Source organism: Arachis duranensis, chromosome 3 (assembly GCF_000817695.3).
Source record: "Arachis duranensis cultivar V14167 chromosome 3, aradu.V14167.gnm2.J7QH, whole genome shotgun sequence".
Taxonomy (NCBI): domain Eukaryota; kingdom Viridiplantae; phylum Streptophyta; class Magnoliopsida; order Fabales; family Fabaceae; genus Arachis; species Arachis duranensis.
In genome coordinates, this window is record NC_029774.3 from 17,387,230 (window position 1) to 17,397,388 (window position 10,159).

The 10,159-nt window shown below is 35.4% G+C and overlaps 1 protein-coding gene across 1 annotated transcript; it reads left to right on the forward strand.

The window, feature by feature from the left end:
- The first annotated feature begins 238 nt into the window (after window positions 1–238).
- LOC107474572 (calcium-binding protein CBP) lies at window positions 239–6,416 on the forward strand. The gene is made up of 4 exons (XM_052258908.1): window positions 239–896; window positions 4,871–5,093; window positions 5,205–5,223; window positions 5,865–6,416. Exons 1-4 carry the CDS (start codon window positions 479–481, stop codon window positions 5,967–5,969), a joined length of 765 nt encoding a protein of 254 aa, XP_052114868.1. The 5' UTR covers window positions 239–478; the 3' UTR covers window positions 5,970–6,416.
- Window positions 6,417–10,159: the final 3,743 nt, after the last annotated feature.

Genomic DNA, 10,159 nt, shown 5'->3' on the forward strand with positions numbered 1-10,159 from the left:
TAATTCAATAAATCTATGAATTTCGAGAATTAGCGAAAATCTCCGCTCGAATCCCAGCACCTGCCTCAAAAAAATTTTCCACAGTCAGATCCTATTCGAGATAGTTCCCGTAGAGATCCCGCATTTCGAAGAGTTTTATCATCCCAAACAACAACCGTGCAGTGGCGGTAGCCGGTAGTTTTCCTGTGAGTGTGAGAGACCGGGAGAATGCCTATGGTCTGGAGGGTCATTACTAAAAATTGATAATAGAATTATCATTTCCCCTTTTTACCCATTGAACGCTCCCGATACTGCAAGTACAACTGCGGTTCACACTATAAAAGCGAAAAACGCTCGAATCCGTGTCACAATCATATATCTCTATCAATTTCTGTTTCTACCCCAACTCGTTTCGCTTCTTTCTTGCTCCTTTTAATCCCAAACATGTCAGGTTACGGCTACGGCTACGGTGCTCCAACAGGCGGCCAGCCTTACGGCTATGGTGCTCCGCCGGGTGGCCAGCCTCAAGGCCACAGTGCTCCGCCAGGCGGCCCCTCACGCTCACAGTACCCCACCTGGCAGCCAGCCCTACGGCCACAGTGCCCCGCCGGGAGGCCAGCCTTACGGCCACAGTGCCCCGCCGGGAGGCCAGTCTTACGGCCATGGCGGCGTCGCGACAGCATACCCGGCATCGGGCGGTTACGGTAGCCCGTTCGCCATGCTGGTGCCGTCAACGTTCCCTCCCGGGACGGACCCGAGCATCGTGGCGTGTTTCGAGATGGTGGATGTTGACCGAAGCGGGCAGATCGACGATAGGGAGTTGCAGAAGGCTCTGTCTTCCTATAATCAGAGCTTCAGCTTGAGGACCGTACACCTCCTCATGAATATGTTCACCAACACCAACATCAAGAAAATCGGTACTTTCTGGAACCTTCCTTTTATGTTACTGCTATTAATTATTATCTCTGATTTTGTGTTTTGAACGGTTGCTTGCAATTTGGCTGAGATTCCTAATTTGGGAGGTAGGGTTTAGTTTTTTTTTTTCTTTTAACGTTTTCTCTTTAAAGCGTGGCGGTGGATGTGCGTTTACCGGTGGCCGGTGCTAATTTCACCTTGGCAAGTGGTATGGCAGTACTGCCATTTTATCAGAAAAGTTTTCAAATATATTGATAAACCGATGTGTCAGTCATTTTTAATTGTTAATTTTAATTATATATTTTTTATAATTAAAATTAACAGTTAAAATGTATGAGTATACATGCAAAATTTTCCATTTTATCATTGCTCCTTTTTGCTATTTTCTATTGTTAGTTTCGTTTTATTTTCATGGTTATTTAACATACACGCATTTTAATAAATTTGATCAACATTGTAATTTTTTGTTAAGTTACCTATACAATTTTTTCCCTTCACCTGCTCCTTTGTGCATTTTTTTACTGGATTATTGCCCCCCACCGCCTTTTTTTTAATTTTTTTGGTTGCGGTTTTAGTTGGCCTACTTTCGAAGAGAAGAACGCGTGTGCTCATTGTCATTGTGGTGATGGGTTACACGTATCTCTGGTCTTTTATTCGATTCTAATGACACGGTCACTGCTCTACGCTGGAACTTGTGGGGAATTATTATGACCATAATACCCTTAGTGACGTGCCATTGCAAACCTGCAGTGGTTCTGCTTTAAATAAATTACTAAATGGAAATATAAATATATTCTATGGAAAAATGACGTTAGTAATTAGATTTATTTTTATTTTGTTTATATTTATAGTATGATATTGATAATGATAATGACAAAGATAACGTGATACTATATAAGATATAAAATATATTAAAATAATAGAACTGGTGTAAGGAGGAGTTTAGGGAGTGTTTACGCGTAGGCATAGGTGTCGATTTGCATGTTGGAGTTGACTTTTGGAGAGATCTTGCGGACGCTTATACCACAGGAGCTGCTGGGTTTGTTGCTTCTACTTAGTTTCCGGTAGCTAAAGATTTCTTAGGAAACTAGACATGTAATATCTTATTATGGTGCAAGATCAGACTTCCTGGAGTTAATATTCAAAATTACCCAATTTAGCCATTTAATTTTTAATTGACTTCAATTGTATTCTGAAATTTTAAAGTGTGACTCAAGCTAGTTCTAGCTTCCGTCTATTTTTGTCATCACCTGAAAAATGAGTGGCACGTTTATGTTGAGCAGAGTAGAGGCATGTTGTCAATGACGATTGAACGGTCAAAAAGTCAAACTATCCATGCCACCTCTAAATAAATGACCAGAGTCTCTTCTCGACAACTTTAACTTCTTCTTTGAAACACCGTTTTCCCCATCCAACCATCACTCTTTCTTCATCTTCATCTTCTTATTCATCTTCATCGTTCTCCATTTCCTCATCTTTTGCCACCAAGACAACCACAACCACTCTCTCCCCCTTCAACGCTTTTTCAATGCGATCCTCCAGAGCGCGTGCCACACCACCTGCCATCTCCTCTAAATCCAAGCACTCCTCACCACCGCTGCCCTCCTCCGCTGACTCCCACATTGCACGCACCCTTCTAAGCTGCGCCTTACACCTATGCGACATCGCTTAGACCCTTTTGATCTTCCGTCACTTCAACAACACCTTAGACACCTTTTGCGCTAACATAGTGATCCATGCTTATTCTAACAGCAACGTTCCTTGTCGAGCTCTTGCTTTTTTCTTTCATTCTTTGCACAGTGATTTCTTCCCAACAGCTACACCTTTGTGCCCCTCATTGGTTCTTGTGCTAAGATGGGTTGCCTTCAATATGGGAGGAAGTGTGGTGCACGAAATTGTGATCACACTTTTCACAACTCTGCACAACTAACCAGCAAGTGCACTGGGTCGTCCAAGTAATACCTTACGTGAGTAAGGGTCGATCCCACGGACATTGACGGCTTGAAGCAAGCTATGGTCGTCTTGTAAATCTCAGTCAGGCGGATTCAAATGGTTATGAGGTTTTGATAAATAAAAAGATAAATAAAATGGAAAATAACATAGAGGAGGAGAACCGCAGCGCCGTTATGAGGGACTGTGTAAGAGAGTGAGAAGAAGGCGAGACGGAGGAGAGAGGCGCGACGACGGAGGCGAGAGGCGCGGTGACTGTGAATCGAGGTGAGAGAGCGCCAAATTGAGGAGGAGGAGGAAGAAGGGCCATTTGAGAGTTTGCTTAATGAACGGCGTCGTTTTGTTATATTTTAGGTGTCGGGTGTCAACTAAACGTGCCATGTCATTTTTCCGGTGACGGAAATAGACGGAGGGGCTAGCTTGAGTCACGCCTTAAGGGTACGATTTGGGTCAATTGGAAATTGGAGGGCTAAATTGAATGAGGGGTCAAATTTTAGGGGCTATTTTGAGTATTGACTCGATTTGGTTGTTAAAAGTGTTGCACAAGCTTTTAACAATGTTGCACAAGTTTTTAATTATATGATATTTGTTGGAATATTTTATTTGAATATAATTTATTATTTCAAAGTCAAGATACTTGCTGCGTTCCAAATTAAACAGCTTAGGTAAACCTCAACTATATACATTGTTTAGGATTATCCTTGGTTATTAATTAAGCAACATTTTGTTAGACACGCTCACCCAACCCATTGGTCCACCCCCAAAGCTTGCAAATTAAAGCCTAGCTACAACCAAGAACACAGCCTTGCTACGTATTCAATGCTTTATGCAAAAAAAAAAAAGGGAAAAATCATTGTAAGGAACAAATTTAATTTTTCTTTTCACCATAACCATTGAACAATGAAAGAAAAATGTAAGCAAATTTCACATTAAGATAACAAGCAAGTTTGGTTTCAGATGCGAGACTCTAAATGCGCGACTTTTGACTAGGTAACAGCCCAGAATAGTTGACATAGCTAAACAATTGATACCTTGAAATGAGAAAACCGACCTTGGGAGGATAAATTGAGAGTTTGCCACAGGCTCCTATACTACTGTTGTAATATCAAGTGCATAAGCCAGCTATGTCCTGTGTTGTTGCAACACTCCCATACTTTGAATGCTGAATTGAAATTCATCAAGTATTGGTGATGAATCTGTTACAAATTGAAGTTATTCTTCAAGATCAAAGCTTGCTTAATCAGCTCATCCAGGTACGGTATGAGTTTAATAAAAGCTGGATTAGGATTTTCATTTGGACGAAGGTACTAAGGATGCTGAGAAGGATCCTGCAACTGAAACTGATTCACTTGGTTCTGAACTTTAGGTGGCACGATTAGTAGATTCGCAGCAGAGCTGTCAAAAGAGCTCTAATAGCATCAAAATCTGAAAAGAAGTAATGAAACAGAGAAGAGTCAAGAGAAAATCCGGATAACTTTTGATTGCTTACATATACGACAGAATACAAGTAACTCATCTTGTATAGTAGCAGTGGTAGCAATTATGAAATAGCGGAAGTTTATTACTGTGTAAACTAGGTAACTAACTTTATCAGCTCCCTGTGCCACGACACACTTGCACTTACAGTCCTTAACTAGCCACTTTTAGCAACTACGTACTATACTGCCTCTGCTACTCTGCAGTCTCTGTCTCTGAAGAAGTGTTAAAATCTGTTCTTTAAAAATAGAGAGGAATAGATCTTAATTAATTGAGAGATGAACTGGAGTGAGTCAGAAAATTATATAGTTGTTCCAGAGTAAATTGATTTTCAAGTAAGAGAGATTAAAGGGTTTATGTTTAAAGCAAAAATGTAGCAGGTAAAGTACAAAACCATCACCACTATTAACATATGCAATGTAAATTTGAAAAATTGGAACACAGATCAATTTTGACTTGATTTACACTTATCTAGTGGAGTATGCTGTTACTTTATCTCTTAAGCTTATTTTTTATGTTGATCTAAATTCTCAACATGACAAAATTTTAGTGTCTTTTGGAACAAATGTTTTTCTTGATTTGCAATTATTGATACAGGCGACTTTTGAGAGATTTGATAGGGACAGGAGCGGAAGAATTGACTCGAATGAGTTGCGAGAGGCTTTACTGAGCTTGGGTTATTCTCTCTGTCCTATGTTGTTGGAATTGCTTATCTCCAAGTATGACAAAACTGATGGAAGAGCCAGGGCTATTGAATATGACAATTTCATTGAGTATGGTTTTGTGTTTTGTTTGGGGGGGGTGGACCTCCTTATACTAGCATTGTGTATGCCATATTCTATTTAGTTGTAGAGCTGATTCTCATTCCTTGTTTGCTAATGCAGGTGTTGCCTTACTGTTAAGGTAAGATACTAAATGATTTTATCAGTTTCTGGAAGTAAAGTTAATTCTTACTGGTCTGGTCTTTTACTGGTTTACAGACTAACAAAACCATCTTGTAATAAAATTTCACTGTTTATATTTTGGGGATTTCAGGAACCGGATGCAAACAACTATAATAGTAACATAAGTGTATGACATTGGTTATAGACTTCATCCACATTTAAATAGTTATTCAAAGGTGCAATATTCACTTAAATTATATAACACAACGCTAGTGTAATTTTAAGTGAATGCTACATCATTGAATAACTTTTTGATTGTGCGATTTTTGAAAAGCTAATAGTTGGATTAGAAGCTTATATTTTATATATAATTCCTTTAAATTCCCATATCAATGTGAAATTTGTTTTCTGTATCTTTTAAAAACTCGTATATAATCCAAACTTCCATGCTAAAATCCAAACACTTAACCTATAAGATGATTTTTTTGTTCTTTGGTATGTTGCTTCTTGTCAGTTGAACACTCAACCTATAAGATGATTTAAAGCACATATTCCATCTTTTCTATTTGGGACCATGGTGATGGATTTATATTTGCTTATGAATAAAATGAAGTAAAATAAAATAAATAAAATAATGTAACTTGTAATTGTGTAATGCAGGGGCTAACTGACAAATTCAAGGAGAAGGATACTAACTTAAGTGGCACCGCAAATTTCACCTATGAGTCGTTTATGTTGACCGTCCTACCCTTCATAATCGCTTAGGAACTAAAGCTCTGTTGAATTCGTACGATGCCCTTTTCATGCGGTTGGTTTGATAGTATCCATGTTCACATTTTACTCTACTTTGCCGGTATTTGAATATGCTTCAATCGGGTTGTAATGTAAGTATGCAAATCTTGAGTGCCATATTTGGAACTAGCTGATTCTTCCCCTCTGGTACTGCTAATAAAATTCAGTGCTTAGTATTATGGGTATGGGATACGAATGAACAGATGATGTTATAAGGAGCTGTATTATTTGTACATTTCTGGGGCAGTTCTAAGATGAAGTTTATGTTCGTGGGGGAGGCTGGTTCCAATTGTGTCGGGAATGTTGCGTGTCGTTGGTGTGTCTGGCATGCTGCAGTAGGTCACATCGGTGTCAGTATTGTAGCTGATTAAGCAACCTAATTTGTGAGTATAAATGATTATAAAATTGTTAACTATATAACTGATTGTTAATTGGTAATGGAGATATTGGACATCTTGACCCAACTGAGGTAGTAAATGTAGTGTTTACTAATTCAAAAGGTCGAGGTACTTTCAGTCCAGTTTTTAAAAGTTTGAGAGCTCTTAGAAGCACAAAAGAAATTTTATTAAAACATGTTTGTAATTTCAGAACTACAAAATACTAATATAATTTTATTATTTAATAAAAAATTAATTTATCTTTTTAATTTGTTAATAATTCTAACATGGAATTTCTATCCCTTATATTTATCATTTTAAAATAACAAAATAATATCTCAGTTTTGAAATAAAATTTCTAATATAAATTATGGTAGCGTCAATTTTACATAAAATCAATTTTGACGAACTAGACGGTGTAACCCTAACTACCAAGGTGTCACTGCATTTTTTAGTTTGTTGCTCACATAGTCACATCTAATATTAGTATTTACATAAATAGGAGTTTATAAAGATTTCGGTTCTCATAAAATTTCACGTGTGATCATTGAAAAAAATGGCACGAGTGAAATAAGAGGAAGGATTTTCAATGATAATTACAAATTCAAATGATATAAAATTTATAAAACATATATATACATGAATTTAATTGTTGATATACTATAAGTGTAAAATAACATATTGTCATATTAATAAAAATATTTATATCGAATTGGATATTATTGGATAGTTGTATAAAATATTTTATATGTCAGTACATTAAAATTAAATTTTATATAAATATAAAAAATAATTCCCGAGTCTTGTTTCATGAAAAAGCCACCTATAATAAGAATAAGATCATGTCTCCTTAAGTCAAATCTTTTACAAGGACTACCTCCAAATAGAGAGAAAAGCCTAGGTTAAATAACCAAAGAATAACAGAAATTTAAAGGAGTGACTTTATCTGCCAATGAAATCCGTTGTGATATGAAATATATGTTACTAGCCATAGGTGAGAACCTAACTGTTCCTAACAGGGTAAAGGAAAAAGATAAATAGTATATAAAACTACTTGAAATACCACAATTAACACATAATCAAGTAAGTAATCTCAAAAAATTATGTACACTCAAATAAATAAAACAATACATATAATGAATGTATATGATGCTAACCATGAATTCACGTCTTAGCCATACTGTTAAATCCAACAACACCTAGTAGCTACAGTGGCAAATCCAAAAATTTTGTAAGAGAGGGACCAAATTAAATACAAAATAAATTAAAATATAACATAATAAAAAGTCAACAAAATATAATTTATAGTATATATTGAGATAAAAAATTAATAATTATATTATATAAAAATTAACATTCAATTGCATATTTTAGAATTTTAGTATTTTTCAATTTGGTCTAAAATATTTCATATAATTAAAATTATCAATTTACTATCTAAAATTTTAAAGCATTCTCTTTTTCAACATATACAATCATATAATATTATGCTAAAAGTTTATCTTTCATCTTGTTTTAAAGTATAATTTTAATAATTTTTATTATTTAAAAAATTTGTTCAGTTGTTACGGTTGTCGTAGAAAAAATTAAAATAAGAATTTTTTTTATAATTGTTACTTTTTATATTAATCCAAACCTATATTTTTCAATAACTTTTCAATTATTTATATATTTATACTCTTTTATTATTTTTTAATGTATATATATATTAATTATATAATAATAATAAACTAATAATATTAATTTTAAAAAAAAAATGGAGGACCATAGCCACCTTAGACTCCCCTTGAATCCGCCTCTAGTAGTTAATTTGGACATGGTCTTTCTATAGTGTATTCCCATGAGAAACACATCAACACTTTCCAGAAGTCCGTCTTAGAAGGAGAGTGCTATGTCTCCTCATGGAGGCAAGCTAATCTGGGGGAGTATTGGCCACGCCTTGCAATAAGAAAGAAATCACATAGAGCTACACATGTCAAGTACCATATCTCATAATCTTAACCTTATAAATTTATGTTTTCTTTCTAATTATGTCGTTCTGGACAACTTTAATCATTATACGTATTATTGCTTTAAATTTTCTTTCTAATGGTCTTATATATCCTACATGCGATGTATGCACTGATGAATTATTTGCTAATTATATTGAAAGAGGGAAAGAATTCATGTATTGATATATATAAGATATGTCTTAGTTGACGTTAGATTTTGTTAGCACATAAAATGACACACAAAATTATTTGGATTATGCAAAAAACACTAAAGTTAATGCAATGCATATTTATTACTTCATAATTGGTTTATAGAACTTTTGTGTTCATACTATAGCAAAAACCTTAGCATAGCACTTCCTTGCAACGATATCCAATTGACTACAATTTTTTAAGTTGATATCTTAATTAACATACTATTCAACAGGGCCACTAAAGTTAGCACTTTATGCATAGAAAAATTAATGTCTCAAACAACGAATTTTTTTAAATAAATAAAATAAAATATTATTTTATTAACTGAAATAGGTAATTTGTAGCTTTTTTTTTTTTTATTGATTTCCATATTTTTATTTATCTCATTTACAGTATAAACAATTTGAGTTTGAGTATATTGCGTTTACACTGTAAACGAAATAAGCCACGTCAATTAAGCATTACACATATTACATATGTACATATGATACGTGGGATAGAGTGGGATCCATGGTGTATTGATGCATGCGCATCATGTTGTGTTTGTCTATGCTTTTTTCATATAAAAGATTAATACATAAAGCTTAGTTATGGAATGCTTTTGTGCTTAAGTCATATATTGCTTTAATCTCTTTGAACTGATTAATTTTGTAGAAAATGGTAGAAAAAGAAGCAAAAAGAACAAAACAAGCTCAAAAGAAGAAAAGAGAAGTTTTTGGACACGCTTTGAAGCTTGGATACGCTTTAGAACCTTAGGTCACGCTTTAAAAGCGTGGCCCATGACCCATGAGCATGAATGAAGGTGGCGTTGGCAGCGCCAAGATACGAAGGCGTTGCATTGGCAAACGCCAACTACAACGAAGAATTCAAAAGGATTTGCAACTTTGACCCCTTCATACTCCATCAATGATGACTTGAGCTACAAAGCTCCAAATGAGGTGATTTCAGTGGCATTGAAAAGTAGGAATCTAGAGTTTTCCAATCATATATGGCACTACATGGTGGACACTAAATCTGAGGGATAACATTCACCCCGAAAATGCAAAGATAAACATAGTATCAACCTGTAGTAAGGCCAGCTGACCTCTTCAACTTCCATAGAGTATAACTTGAGCTTTAGAGCTTCAAATAGCGTGCTTTTAAAAGCATTAGAAAGTAGACATCTAGAGCTATCTAACAATATATAATAGTATGGGGTGGGCATTAATTTTGAGCTTCATAAGCTGGCGTTGGCAACACCAAGATACAAAGGCGTTGCCCTCAACAACGCCTGCGACCCCTGGCAGCATGACCTTGTCTTTTTCAAAGGAGCGTAACTTGAGATACAGAGATCCAAATGATTTGCTTCTAGTTTTATTAGAAATCTGATATTCAGAGCTTTCCAACGATGTATAATAGTCTATAGTGAGCATGAAATTGGAGCACAAATGATAGGCATCTTTAAGCCCCACAAACACTCAACAAAGCACTTGGGCGTTGCTAACTTTAAAATGGCGTTGACAACGCCATGCCACCTCCAGAAAAAGCCAAGATTGAAGAGCAAAAATACAAAGGCATTGCTACCTTTGAAATGGAGTTAACAATGCCATAGCAAGAATGA